Genomic DNA, 15,324 nt, shown 5'->3' on the forward strand with positions numbered 1-15,324 from the left:
CCCTTTCCCCCTCTAAATTCATGCAGTACCAAGTGGATAACAATTACAACTCTCCTACACATTCCTGAAAAAAAAGTAGGCAGAAATGAGATCACATTCATTGGAATTTCTTTTGATAAGAATTCGTCTTCATTTGCATCTATAATTTTTTGCTGTTAAGAATCATGTTTGCCACACTGAAAAACTTTGGTAATATATCTAAAGGTCTGTTTTGTGTCCCTTTTCTCAACATAAAATGACTGAATTAGGCTTTTCCAAATTTTGTCTGCCATCATGACTAAGGCTTTGCTTTTAGACTCCTGAATATTTCACTTCCCCGTTGTTAATTTGAAAGTGTTGCAAAAGATAACTTATAAGAATATAGTCCATCTTCAAACAGTCCCTAAAGCCATGGTTAGTCATTTACAGACGGTTTGAGGAAGGCGACAGGTAACTGAATTTCATCTGGAACATCCCGGATGTTGAAATATACATATATAGGTCAGCATTTCAAAAGAGGTTGTACTTGTTGAGCCATACATTATGTTTCCACATTTTCACTTATGATTTTTGCCCATTAATGTCTGACTTCAAATACTTGAAAGGAAGAAGGAGGGAGCTGTAATGCCCTTTTTTCATGCTTATGTTGCTCAGATTTTTAGGTTAATACAAAATTCACAGGTGTTCATAGAGAAGCATAGCAATAGCCTCCGTCCCTCACTTTTATATCTGAATTTGGTTACTGGAGAATTGTGTTTATCTGGTGTGCATGCAAATAGAAAACAGCCCTCGTTTATTCAGTTATTCCTCACATGCATAGCAACTCTGAGGCACACTCACAAACACATAAGTTGCATTAGAAAGAGGAGCTACAATTGTATGATTTACCTTGAGTTGAAGGTTAGCTCTGTACATTTATCCCTATTGCAATAACACCCAAATCAGCCTGGAATCACAGTCTGAAAGTGGTACTCAGATGCACAGTCTCTTCTCCCCCTCCGCCCCACCACTGTGTTCTGTCCTGTTATAACTGCACAATTGTCCTGGTTTGCAGGCGAAGGAGATGCAGCAGATGGTGAAGCTAGAAGCAGAGATGGACCGCAGGCCAGCAACAGTGGTATAATGCTCCAACACACAAACTGAAGTCTGAAAACCCCATATGTTTTGTATTTGCAAAGCCAACTCACTAAATATTGGAAGGCGGTGTCTCTTCTACTTAGTGTCAAGCAAGCGTAACTGGGAATCACTGATGAAGAACTTAGAATTTTTGTAACATTTGGAGTACTGTATTTTATTTTTAGCAATCGACGATTCTTCTAAAAAAAGAGAAGATTTTTAAATTCTGTCCAGTTCAGAAGAAAAATGCTCCCCTTTGAACAAGGGTGTGTGTGTGTGTGTGTGTGTGTGTGTGTGTCTGTGTGTGTGTGTCAGTCAGGGATACAGGATCAGACCAGTCTAATACAGCAAAACATTATTTTATAATAATTTGCACTTGTCTATTATTAACTTATATTGATATTTTATATCACATTTTGCCTGCGCTTCTTTTGCTTTTGAGAAAACCAGGAGTTCCCAGGACCTTGCAGTATCCTGACCCAAGAGCCTTTGAAAAGGGGCACTGGGTCCCCCCCCCCCCCGAGTAAATTGCAATAAATTTGACACCATAGCTTAAAGAAAACTGTCTCTGGAGTTTTTCTTCTTTTTACTGTAAAGACAAACTAGAACTACCAGATTTAATGATGGTGCAAATTAAAATAATGTATTAAGAAACCACTCTCTCTAAAGTTAGTAGAGAAGGTAAACATACAGTATAAAATCTGTCCCAGTCATTTTTCCTGTATTCAGAATTACATCATCAAGAAGCGCTGTATCAGGCTGGTCTTGTCTGGTTGAAGCTACAGTTTTGTACAATGCTGCTGAAAGGATTGCCAAGTGGCAAAAAGAAACCAGTCTTTGTGCCAAATCTACTTATTATGACAAAAAGTAAAGGAACTGTATCGTAGGCACTTTAACAAACGTTTACATCCTACTTAACAGTTGCATATTGATCCATTTGTTACCAGGCCCCCAATACTACAGCTCATTGTATCTTAAGTTTTGTTAAATAGCTGTTTTGGAGGGGTAGGGAGAATTTGTAACTGTGAAAATGTAGAGTATTTATACACATGCAATCACACTATTGTAGAAGATCACGTTCCTGTTTTGACATTGTCGGCAGTAGTAAACAAAAACCTGTGTGCATGTGGTACAGACACCAATTTTTTCAGTGACTATTGTATGACCGCCCAGTTATTCTCTTACTGGTAAACAAATAGAGTCTGTATGATTATGAGACAGAATATTTGAATAACTAACAAAACATAGGGGTATATATATATATATAAATATATGTGTATATGAATTATGTGGGCATTCTTAATACTTCAAGTTCTAGTTGAAAAAAGAAAGTATATTAATTTAATTTTACACAATATATTTATGCAGATTTTCAGACTTTCATATCAGGAATAACCCTTTTTATGTCTGTTATATATATATATATATCCAAACAATTTGCTACAGTATTAAAGCGCATGTTCTCGAAGCCCGCTGTAGTTACAACGCAGAACAATGCATGCCAGCCTTCTGCTTGGAATTGTCAACATAAGAGACTGTGGGAAGCTGGTAGTTTAGAACAAATCAGACAACTGATTTCAGTAACGCTGAATACCAATCATGTTGCTGTATATGCTTGTACAAACTGATTCTACGTATTCCTTTAAAAATGACATAATGATGTAACTGTCCCGAGATAATAACTTTCAGGTTCTCTAATAAAATTTTGAAAAATACCAATGGAGTCTACGGTAGCATGAATCAAATTTCTCTTATGTTCACAGACTGCCTAGGGTATAATTCTGTAAAGTTGCTCCAAAGAAGAAACGTATTGATCAAGTCAGCTTTGCCTTCTGTTGCAGACGTGGGAAACCCATTTTGGGGCTAAGGGCTGCATTGACAGTCACCTGCACCTCAGAGCCAGGTGCCAGCAGGGGTCATGGCTAATGTATACAGTGGTACCTCGGGTTACATACGCTTCAGGTTACAGACTCCGCTAACCCAGAAAAAGTGCTTCAGGTTAAGAACTTTGCTTCAGGATGAGAACAGAAATCCTGCTCCGGCAGCGTGGTGGCAGCAGGAGGCCCCATTAGCTAAAGTGGTGCTTTAGGTTAAGAACGGACCTCCGGAACGAATTAAGTACTTAACCCGAGGTACCACTGTACATGCATCCCAGACTGGGGAAATTCTACTCAATATTTATCCAGAGCAGAACTCCAACGTATAGTTAGCAGAGTAAAAACTTAAACACGTTGCAGGATTCCCGAAAAATAGACCAGCAGCAATTGTATTTCATCCAGCAGAGCTTTACTACTACTGAAGGCAAATGAGCATCATGGTCACAAATCCAATACATTCAGGATTGGCACAGTCCATAAGAAATCCAGTTGCAGCAGACTTCACTTACACTTAAAATAAGTCTAAACCTTAACACTAAGCGTACTATGTACAGAACACCAGACCAGAAGGAAGAGAGATAGAAAGTGAAAGGAGGAAAGCCAGGCTCCTTCTGGCCTATTTTTATAGTCAACATGACCTTGACAGAAGAGGTAACAGAACCAGTTCAAACCAGCTGTACTCAGTTTTTCTGAAAGTATAACCCAAACATCATGAACCTTCTGCTTTTTTCTTTCACACAGAGAAGCTTCCAGAACCCTCTTGAATTAGAATAGGAAAGATCTCTGCACATCAGATCAATACTTTCTGCACCAAGAAATCCAAACTGACAATATGCATGCTCCATCGCGCCACATGCAGGCATGCAGCACTCTCTCCCACTCTCATATACTCACATGTAGGCTAGGGCTGGGTAGTATATCAATATACCCCTCAAAACCGGTTTGAAATGATATCAGTTTCACAATATATTGTGAATCATGATGTGTGCATGCGTGCTGTGCAAAAATGATGTGGGCCAGCCAATGCCTCTACATAGCGCCATCCTTATTTCAGACATTGTGATATATCGGTATATTGCAATCTTTAGGTGGTGATATATCACAGTGTTGGAAACCAGGTATCGCCCTGCCCTAATGTAGGCACACTCCCCCAGAGGAATAATTGACACCTCTGTTCACATACTGTCAAAGCTTCAGGAAAGCTATTCCTCCCCCGGTTGCAGCGAGAGCAGAGAAAACAAGGTCGAGTCCTTTTTAATGAGTTTCTTCTATCATAATAGCAAGAGACAAAAGAACGCAACAAGCTTTAACAACGGCGTTGCTCCAAATTGGGCTCCTCCTCCTTCCTCGCTAGAAGAAGAAGAGAAGAAGAGTTTGGATTTGATATCCCTCTTTATCACTACCCTACAGAGTCTCAAAGCAGCTAACATTCTCCTTTCCCTTCCTCCCACACAACAAACACTCTGTGAGGTGAGTGAGGCTGAGAGACTTCAAAGAAGTGTGACTAGCCCAAGGTCACCCAGCAGCTGCATGTGGAGGAGTGGGGAAGCGAACCCGGTTCACCAGACTACCGCTCTTAACCACTACACCACACTGGCTCCCTAGCAACAGCATCCCCCTTTATGGTGGCCACTCATGGTCAAATGTCTCAGAGTCCTTTTTTCCTGCACTCTTAATGAACGCCGAGTTCTGGGAGAAGGGGGATCAGAAATACTCTCCACTGGCAGCCTGTTTTCTGGCTGCCCTGCTGCAGTCCCACCCCCTTCTTCTAACACTTCCCAGCTCTTCTGTTCGCCTGTCTCTGAGCTGTGACTTTCCTCAAACCCCTACTGTAATTGAGGCTGCCTCCCTCTTTTCCTGCAGCATCTGGAGAAGGGGGGGGTGGTCTCCTCCATTCCTCCTCCTCCCTCTCGCCCTCTGGACTCGTCTCTGACACATACTTGGCCTTCCCGCGGCAGCATTGCTGCTACAAACTGGGATTGTGACAGGGGCAGGGTGGCTGTGAAATTGAGACTGTTTCAGAGACACAAATTGATCACCCCTGCCACTGCGCTCCAAACCAACCTTACCACCACACTCCAAAGAATCATGGTAGGGAGTGAGGGATGATGGAAATGCTGTCCTTCATGCTAAAAGAGCAGGCAGAAAGGTGTATACCTGAAGGAGCGTCTCCACCCCCATTGTTCAGCCCGGACACTGAGATCCAGCGCCGAGGGCCTTCTGGCCAATCCCCCATTGTGAGAAGTGAGGTTACAGGGAACCAGACAGAGGGCCTTCTCGGTAGAGGCGCCCACCTTGTGGAATGCCCTCCCATCAGATGTCAAGGAAATAAGCAGCTACCCTATTTTTAAAAGACATCTGAAAGCAGCCCTGTTTAGGGAAGTTTTTAATATTTAATGCTGTATTGTTTTTAACACTCGATTGGGAGCCGTCCAGAGTGGCTGGAGAAACTCAGCCAGATGGGTGGAGTATAATTAGTAGTAGCAGTAGTAGTATTTCTTTCTCATCTGAGCACTGTGGGGTTTAGTGCGAATATCAATCTAAAATCCCCTGGCCTGCTCTTTAAGGACAAAAGGCACCATTCCCTATTTAAATTTATTTGGTTTTTCAAATTTAAATCTTACAGAAATATATCAATCACAAATCATAGAAACAAAATTCCAACGAATCTCTTGGACTCCCCTCCTCCCCTTTGTGGGTCCTATTGTTAATCATTTCCTCCTGCGTTTTTTATGATGATCCAAATCTTTTACATTTCCATTGTGTCCAAAATTCACCCTTAAACTACAAGTGTTATCCCAATCCTACTAACGATTTCAACTGTTTACAATGGTCTTTAAGATAAGTTATAAATTTCCCCCCATTGTTAAAGAAGACAACGTTCCTACTAGAGAAGAATGGCAGATGAAGTTAATGAACTATGCTGAAATGGCTAAAACAACCAGAAGAGTCAGAAATCAGGAAGACCAAAATGTTAACAAAAGTCAGCATTCCCACCCCTCGCTCCAGCACTGTGGAGGCAAGAAATGCTGCCGTCTACTCCGAAATAGAAAGCAGAGAACTTGTCTCCAGTTTTGGTGCCACAGTGCTTCATACCAGAGAGAAAACCCCTGGCTGCTCTTTAGAGAGGGTCCCTGAACAGCGGCAACGATTTTATATTACAATCCCAGGGCAGAGCTCTGTAGATAAAGCGCTGTGTCTGCTCTTTAGAGATTACTTTGTGAAAACCAGGCAAAAGTGCTTTATCTCCCAATCAGATCCCAATATTTATTTGTTTAGGTGACACGTATGCCACCCTTGGCATAAGCCACAGGACAGTTTTCAACAAAATCAGATACAATAAAAAGAAGACATGAAACCTGTAAAAAAAAAACCCACAAGAATAATGATGCACAACACTAAATTGTTATTGCCAGTAGCAACAATTTGTCTAATCAGGACTGTCACCTTGCAGATTCCCACTTAAGTAAAACTGCAGTTCCTGGCAAGTTCTACTTCACAGAACTTGCTTGGCCATCTCTGACCCACAGGCTATCACTCCTGTCTTTAATTTTAACCTGTAATTCATTTCTAGGTTATGGATCTCCAATAATAAACGTTCTGGCTGTGACCCAGTGCATTTTAATTGGAAATCCCACTGACCTATCTCCATCTTTACTTTTAAAATATCATACAAAACTGATCCTGGGCTGAAATCCATCAACAACACTCTTCTGCTATTACTAAAAGGAGCGCATTTGTATCTTACAAATCCTTTATCATTGTTATTTGGTTAACCTGTCTTGCTGTAGCCATCCGTCCTGCTGGCCTACACAGGAAGGGAGTGACCACGGTCAACCTTTGTATCACATGGTTTCCCAACTGAAGCCTTCCTTTGTGATGTCTTTAATTGTTGGCTGTGTGACTGAAGGACTGAAAACCTTACATCTTCAGTAATCACAATAGCATTAGTTTGATCAACACAGAGCCCATCTTTCTGCTTTGTGAGATTTACACATTTCCTCCTCTCTGCCCTTGCACCAGTGTGCTCCTGATTTTTGCTTAGAGACTCTGCAATATTCGCAGAAATACAATTCCTGCTACAGTTAATAGTCTTTCCATTTTCTCCACATCATTTTATCATACCCCCCAATTATTTACCCCTTTCCTAAACTAAAAAGGTTGAAACTTTTGTAACTTCTCCCCATACAGAAATTGCTCCAACCCTTTGATCATTTTGTTTGCCCTTTTACAACTCTTTGAGAGAGGTGGGAAACAAAAGTCTGTACAGTGTAAAATGTGCAGTATAAAGTTAAAGTTATTATGTATAAAGTTGTGTGGCGAGTTCCTGCCTCCCACCAGTAATAATAATAATAATAATAATTTTTTATTTATACCCCGCCCTCCCCAGCCAAGGCCAGGCTCAGAGCGGCTTACAAGCAATAATAAAAACAAGATGAATGATTACAAACTTAAAAACAAAAATAAAACACAACAATTAAAATAATGGAACATTAAAATATATCCTCATCGCAGGAGGAGAAGGAAAAGAAGGGGAAAAAAGAGAGAGGGGGGGAGGGAGGGAATCAAACTGGCTCCAAGCCAAAGGCCAGGCGGAACAACTCTGTCTTACAGGCCCTGCGGAAAGAAATCAGATCCTGCAGGGCCCTGGTCTCATGAGGCAGAGCGTTCCACCAGGCCGGAGCCAGAGTTGAAAAGGCCCTGGGCTCTGGTCGAAGCCAATCTAACTTCCTTAGGGCCCGGGACCACTAGGGTGTTGTTATTTATGGACCTTGAGGCTCTCCGTGGGGCATACCAGGAGAGGCGGTCCCGGAGGTACGAGGGTCCTAGGCTGTGAAGGGCTTTAAAGGTCAAAACCAGCACCTTAAATCTGACCCTGTACTCCACCGGGAGCCAGTGCAGTAGACACCATTATTTTACGTTAATGGGCTAAAATTGGCCACAACTTTATTGGTTACAGGTAAAGAGCGGTATTGGCTTAGGCATTGGTTCTATCCGACTATCCGGCTTCAGCCTGCTTGCATGAAGACTGGGAAGGGTTAACACCAGCAGGGGGAGCCCTGCTGATGCACATCAACTAGGGACACCCCCGGGGTCACCGATCAGGGGCGCGCTTTAGGCCCTGGCCTCCATAGGCTTTGGACGAGGCCACGCCCCGCGAAATCCTTTACCGGACTACCCTTCAATATTTGGGGGAGGTGATGGCGCTCGTCCCCCCCAACAGATCTGCATAACAATACCCCTACCAATGCCTAACCGCCAAAACCAAGTGAGTTGTGATGATTTGCTACGAGGTAGGCGAAAAACCAAATGGCCAGTGCCAATGTGCCAAGTGGAAGAAAATCCTACCAGGCCCCTTAATGGTGACCAACTGAGGTCCACAGCAAGGTCAGAAGGGAAACCTTAAAGGGCGGGTGGGTGGGAAACCTCAGCAGCTGAGCAGCCAAAAGAGGAAGATCCCAGTGCCGCGCGTGGCTTAAGTGAGGCAAGCCACACACCCTGAGCCAGCCGATTGGCTGGCTCAGGGAATGACGCAGCCCCGAGGATTCCCCTGATTGCGCAGGGGCTGGAAGCCAGCCTCCGCACGCGTGTTGGGGGTGTGAAGCCGTCAACACCATTTCCTCCCGAGTTCGGAAGTGGCTTTATTATGATATTGGCTCTTTTCCTCTTTATCTGTAATGCGGAATTTGCCCTTTTCACAGAAGCTACATGCAGGCTTAAGATGTTAATCAAACTTTCCATTCAAGATGGCTTTCCAGGTCAGTCACCACCAGGTGTGAAGAAGATGATGATGGAGGGGGGGGTTCAAAACAAACCTGAATAACCTGGATGCATGCTTTTGACTGGGAAGAAGGGTGGATACAAACATAAATAAGAGGAAACAATAAGGAAAATACAACAGCATGAAAAAGAGAAAATGGAAAGGAGAATAATGATCAATAACCTGCAATTGACATGACTGGGAGTGAGAAAAGTAATGTTGCAGTAGATCAATAAGTCAGCACCAGTTTAGGTCCCATTAGTTTATATGGGAACACAAACCCCCTCTTGTAATGTGCATCAGTTTACGGTGAATTCGATTTGCCCTTTTACTGGCCAGTCACCCAGTTTGAAGAGACCCTTTTGGAGTTCCTTACAACCCCACTTTTGCCTTTACCATCCACAATAACTTGGGGTAATCAGTGAGGCTCATTTGACAGCAACAAGAAACCAATTGTGAAATACTCTGCTGATAGCGATTCAGCAGAGATTCTTTTTTCAACATTTAAATGCCTGCTGAAAACCTTCCTATTCCATCAGACCTGTGCAGATACTTAAGAATACATTTTTCTTCCTGCTCCCTGCTCTTTCACCAATTACTGATCTATAAGAGGGTTTGTCCTCTTATCCCATGACCCCCTAAGCTTATTTGGGAATCATTATTCAAATATTTTAAATTATATAGGTGCAAAAGCACTCTCTTGAATCCCTGGAGAAAACTGGAAGATTTTTACGTACTGTTTAACTAGCACATGGGGAAATTTAGATATTTAGGAATGTTGTTGCATCTTATTTGTTCCCTCCCCATTTTGTCAGTTATATAATAAAAATTCACATTTTTATATGAAGTATAAGAAAGGACTCACAATTGGAACTGGAACTGAAGTCACTCCAGAATTTCTAAATGAATGGCTACACTAGAAATTAAGCATTGAATGTTACCTGCTACTATAAAGCTAAAACTATTGAAGCCTATAGTGTTGCACCATCACTGATGCTGTGTCAGCAGCGAATATTCAGATGCAGTGGCTATTAGATCCAGACTTGCCCATTGGCTTGCAGAAGTGAATGACTTCCAGTGGAACTCCAGTGCTGGAGAAAGGAGAGGAGAAGACTTTCACCCATGTCCCATGCTGTTCCAAAGGGCCCCCGGCTCCTCTGCAACAGCTTTTCAACAGGCTGCCAAGGAAGGGGGTATTAACCAAGATTGCTCTCCCTGCTTTCTGTCAAGAGTTCTACCTACACGTAGTGTGGGTCAGAACCACAACTGCTCTTGTATGGGATGGGGTTTTTTGCCAAAGGGGTGCATTCCCTGAAGTATACCATACCAGGAACCACATACCAGGGAGTGGGTTGGTTCCAGAAGCACCCACGCACACACACACACACACACACACACACACACAGGATGGAAACAACAGGTGTGGATTTTACCCTTGTGCAATAGGTTTACATTCCAGGCATGGAAAAGCTTAAGGTTTCTTCATCTCCACACATGCACAGCTTGATTCAGGAAAGCAGGAAACATCATCCGAGTTCAACAACCCATTCCAACCGTTCAACAGCACTTGAGGGGTGTGGCCTCAGGAGGAGGCTTGGCTTGAAGGAGAGCCTCAAGGGTCAGATTTAGATATTGTCAGGTGGCAGAGGAACCAACCCCCACGGCAGGTTGCCAGGAATGGATCAGACAAGGAAAAATCACTACCATGTGCTTTTTATTCAATATTTACAGAGAGAGGCTTGAGAATGCAGCTTTGTTGTCCTGAGTAAATCTCCACCCCACTTTTTCTCCCACTTCCTCATTTGTCAATGGCACACACACACACTCCCATACAGTTGCTGCTTAGGGCCATCTGTTTCCAAGATCTTTGCTCTCCTACTTTTAAGGCTCGCCAGGTTCTGGGAGATGGTGGGTCTGGAATGCTTTCCTGTGATAATGTGTCAGCCAACTGCCTCATCCTCCTCTCCCATTATTTCCCAACTTTCCCCCCTCATCTTCCTCTGAGTTGTGACCTCCCTCAAAGCCCTGTTATAATTCTGAACGTTCTTCTTCTCTGGAAGGGTCAGGCTGGGGAAGTAGTCTCCCCCATTCCTCCTCTACCCAGTCCCTGACAGTTACTGGGGGGGGGGACATTTGGTGCACAGCGCTTAGTGAGATGGAGAAATCCTTGATGGAGGTGGCTTGTTTTTATGTAGTATGTAGAATTTTTTAAGGATTTTGCAGAATACAGTCACACCTCGGGTTGAATGTGCTTCAGGTTGAGCGCTTTCGGGTTGCGCTTGATGGCAACCCGGAAGTAACAGAGTGTGTTACTTCCGGGTTTCACCGTTCATCACACGCATGTGCAGAAGCGGCAAAAAGCATCCCGAGGTACCACTGTACACAACAGGAAAGAAGATGAAACAGAATTTTCTTCAAATGCAGAATTGCATGGCAAGGCATTCCCGCTACTCCTCAGTCCAATATTTGGGTGAAATCAGGCCACAACATTACTGATTACAGATGTAAAAGGTTTGGCATAGGCATTGGGTAGACCCCACTCTTCCCGGCCCCCCTGCCAGAATAAACTTTGGGGTCAACCAGAAATGACGGAGTCCCTGACCTTCATCAAGGGGTAACTCCCTTACTGGACTGCACTCGGGGAGTGCTGTGGTCCCTCATCCCCCACCTGGGCATCCAGACAGATGCATCTCCTGTGGTTCCCTTTAATGGGGTACCCCATTTCAGAGGGGCCTGGCAGAAGCTACAACCTCCCCTCTGACCAAGACTGTGCCTATCCAATGCTTAAACTAAGTGGTGTTCTTCCATAAACATGATTTTAACAATGAGTCCGAAATTATCCAGGATCAATTTCTATGCTTAATACCCTTTATAGTACAGTGGTACCTCCGGTTAAGCACTTAATTCGTTCTGGAGGTGTGCTCTTAACATGAAACTGTTCTTAACCTGAAGCACCACTTTAGCTAATGGGGCCTCCCGCTGCCGCCACACCGCGGCTGCATGATTTCTGTTCTCATCCTGAAGCAAAGTTCTTAACCAGAGGTAATATTTCTGGGTTAGCGGAGTCTGTAACCTGAAGCGTATGTAACCCGAAGTACCACTGTAGTTGTAATATGATAGTGAACACCCAAATCCCGTGTTACATTTAACTGGAGACAGCTGCAATTGAACATGGGACATTCTGCATGTAAGTAATATGAATTTCCAGCTAAGTTCCATTGATGGCTTATATGGCACAGTGTGAATTCTAGCACAGAGGGGCGTGTCATCTTTACCTGCATTGATACTTAAGACATCTTACAGAGCTCACCATTTGCCAACAGAGAAGCTCTGCTACTTACATTTTCAAGACAATTTCCCCTGGAAGTCTCTGTTCTCTCCATATTGTCAGACCACCTTAATAGTACTGCCCCCTTTCTTTTCTTTGCACAGTAGCTGTTAAATAAAGATTTCCATATTTGTCCAGTGATATTGTCAAGCACAGCAATATCCTTAAGTGGTGAAATCAGTGTGCAGAAATCGCCTGCTTAGAATCTTAAAAACGGCTTTGTCCTGTACCAAAGTGAGGCACAGCTAGTGTGGAATGCCATTCTCTTTCCCATTTGTCCAGCCTGACAAGACCTGGAGACTTCAGTTCCACCCCATCAAGTTTGGAAATTACATTGTAAATCACGGCTATCTTTCTGTCAATAGAAGCCAATAACCTTTGTTTCGACTGCTGCATTCGGCAACTATTAACTGAGGAAAGGGATGAGGGCTGCTGTTTTCTATCTTTCCGGGGACCTCGAACCTATTCTACAGACAAGCTGCTATTCTGAAATGCACCCCCTGTGGGCAGCATATTGCCTCTTCCAGATTTGTCTGTTCAAATGGGAAACTCCACATTGGGTGGAGTATTTTTAGGAGGTGCAGTTCAAGGGCATGTGAAAAATGTAACAGAACTAGAAAAATCACCTACAAGCCTGTGATGTCACCTTTTGAGAGGAGTCATTGTTACTGAACCAACTGTGTTTAATTAGATATGAGTGGTCCTAAAATGAAGAAGAGAATTAACGAACCTTGATGGAGAAAGCCACCATTTTTGATTACATGTTGGGAAGTTTGGCTAGCTGTTTATTTGGGTTAGAGCTGGTGCACATACGTAAGTGGTTTTTCTTGGGCAGCCATGCACTGCAGTGGCATGGAGCCAGGGACAGTCCTTGAATGGCAAGTATCATCAGATGAATCATTTGCCATGTGGCAGATGTTTTTAGGCATTTGTCCTTTGATGGGGAAAAGAACACACCGTTCCTTCCTATGGCTGCTCCCTTCTTGTTCTTCTGTTGCAAAGTGATTAAAAATCTAATGTGCCAAGCTCTTTCACAGCTCAAAGAAAATACCACTGGAGGGAAATAGCTTTCTCACACATGTAAATGTAACCATAGTCCTACACCTATCAGTATCAGGCTACACTTGACTAATGGACAGAGTAATTCTTTTTACCTGGGAAGGAGAACATCATGGTGGAACTTCTGCTGTATCCTTAGCCCATAGTGTTGAATTCCTGTGTTGCCAGCCATGGCAGAGTTCAGTGGAGGTAGAAGTCAGCCAACCAGCTGAGTCTCAGGGGGTCTGGAGTCTCTCTGCCTGGAGGCAGAGACCATATACAAAGCCCAGTCCAGTCCTAAGGTCAGGAGTATCTCATTTCACATAGTCAGACAATCTGGGAGTCAAGAAAGCCAAGGTTCCAAGGTTATGAGAAGCAAGAAGCAGCAAGGTCTGGTCTTGAACTACAAATGTTGTTTCCAGCAACTGACTGAAGCTGGAAACCCTGCTTAAGAAATCTGGAGCCAGCTGGTTCTCATCAGGAGCAAGAAGGCTGATCAGAAGCAGGTGAAGTCACTTCACCTTCAGGCTGCTGCTCAGCAGGTGAAGCCAATCCCTGGCCCATGACACATAGCCACACTGGAATATGGGGGGGGGGAGTTTTTCCAGCCCACCCTCCAATATGTATTCACGTCCCCCCCATTCCATTGAAACTAATGGGAGAGAAAATAAATAAACCATTTCTGAGGCTATCTGATTGATTGATGATTGATTGATTGATTGATTGATTGATTGATTGCCTTTTCTGGAAGCACATCAAGGGAATGGGGACCCTAGTTATCCAAGACCTTCCCGTACCTGCACCCAACACACACTATTGCTGGCACTGCTGCCTTTGAATCATCACCAACTATGCGGGAACAGTGGCAGAACTTTTGTTGCTCCATTGAGGAGGCAGCTGCTCACAAATCGTACTCTCAGGCAAGGGAGGCCTGCAGTAACTTTCAGCTTCTCAGCCATCCTTCCAGAGTGCATAGGATCGCCCCTCTAATTTGCAGTGGAGAGTGTGTGAAGATGTGTTTTTCGATTTTTGACTGCCTGTTGCAGAAATGATCCGTGCGAGAAGATCATCTTGGGTAAATGTACGAGAAGCAGTAAGAAGTGTATTGTAACACATTTACTGAAAAGCATAATCTAATTTATTCTGTTATGTTCTACTCCATATTATCTTTTAGAGAAGAGTCTACTTCTTTTTGGATGATCTTTTTCAGCACCCATCCACAAAGTTCTTCCATGTTTAAAAACTAATTACGCTCGCTAATGTAATCAATTCTTAAGTAGCATAAGCGCATAATGACATCCAATTCTTCTAGATGGCATCACTGAACACGGGTGGTGTTTATCACATTATACATCACAGTGCAAAGCCATCCCATTAGTCACATTGTGTCATTGGTTATTAGAGCAACCTGATCTTCCGTACAGAATTCAGTTCATAATTCATTCCATAAGATTGAAGGAGGAGCACCAGCAGGAATTGCAGTGGTGGAAATAAGCGAAAGGGTGCTCAAATACCAATATTGAAGTTCCATTTGGCTATATATATCTCCAGGGATATGGGAAGACATTCATTTCAGTTTGTATTCAAAGCTGATACTACCTAATCTGCACTTTCTGAGACATCACATGATCCAAAATACAGCCGTCCTTCGAAATTTACTCTGCCCTGCATTTGCAGTGCAATTCTCCAACCAAGTAGCATGTATAGAAGTGCATATACTGGGATAAAGGGTGTGTAGATAAGCAGATAGTGAAAATAGCATGCAAAATGCATAATTTTGGGGGGAATTGCTTTGTAAAAATGTGAATGCTAAGCAAAATTGCATGTAAAAATGTGCACAAGCACCCCGCACTTAGGCGCGATTGACTTGCACACAACCATGCATATGTGCAGTGCCAGGAAATAAATATGTAATTCAATTGAAACATGGAAATGGTGGGAAAGAGCTGGAAAGTCTTTGTGGTGCACGAGGAGACCCTCCCCAGAGCAAAAAGTCCAGAAATGAAGGCTAAAAAGGCTTAACAAAAAACAACTTATGGATTCCAAAATGGTGTATGGGAGCCTCTGCGATACAGGTGGTGCTGTGGTCTAAACTACTGAGCCTCTTGAGTTTGCTGATTGGAAGGTCGGTGGTTCAAATCCCTGTGATGGAGTGAGCTCCCATTGCTCTGTCCCAGCTCCTGCCAACCTAGCAGTTTGAAAGCACACCAGTGCAAGTAGATAAA

General features: G+C 43.4%; 2 protein-coding genes across 14 annotated transcripts in view; one reads left to right on the top strand and one right to left on the bottom strand.

Moving 5' to 3' along the window:
• PLCB4 (phospholipase C beta 4) overlaps positions 1-15,324 on the top strand; it is a 665,275-nt gene that overhangs the window by 202,835 nt on the left and 447,116 nt on the right. For 12 of the 13 annotated variants that reach the window (XM_083730054.1, XM_083730046.1, XM_083730047.1 and 9 more), the window contains one exon: positions 1,034-2,810. The exons of the other annotated variant lie outside the window; for it this stretch is intronic. In XM_083730054.1, coding sequence (XP_083586180.1) covers positions 1,034-1,122 — 89 coding nt within the window. In that variant the 3' untranslated portion in view covers positions 1,123-2,810. Of the gene's footprint in view, positions 1-1,033; positions 2,811-15,324 lie in introns of those variants that run through there. 13 annotated transcript variants of the gene reach the window in all.
• Positions 1-15,324, bottom strand: part of PAK5 (p21 (RAC1) activated kinase 5) — a 264,301-nt gene that overhangs the window by 103,327 nt on the left and 145,650 nt on the right. The window lies entirely within an intron of this gene.

Source organism: Podarcis gaigeae, assembly GCF_964106915.1.
Source record: "Podarcis gaigeae genome assembly, chromosome: 3".
NCBI lineage: Eukaryota > Metazoa > Chordata > Lepidosauria > Squamata > Lacertidae > Podarcis > Podarcis gaigeae.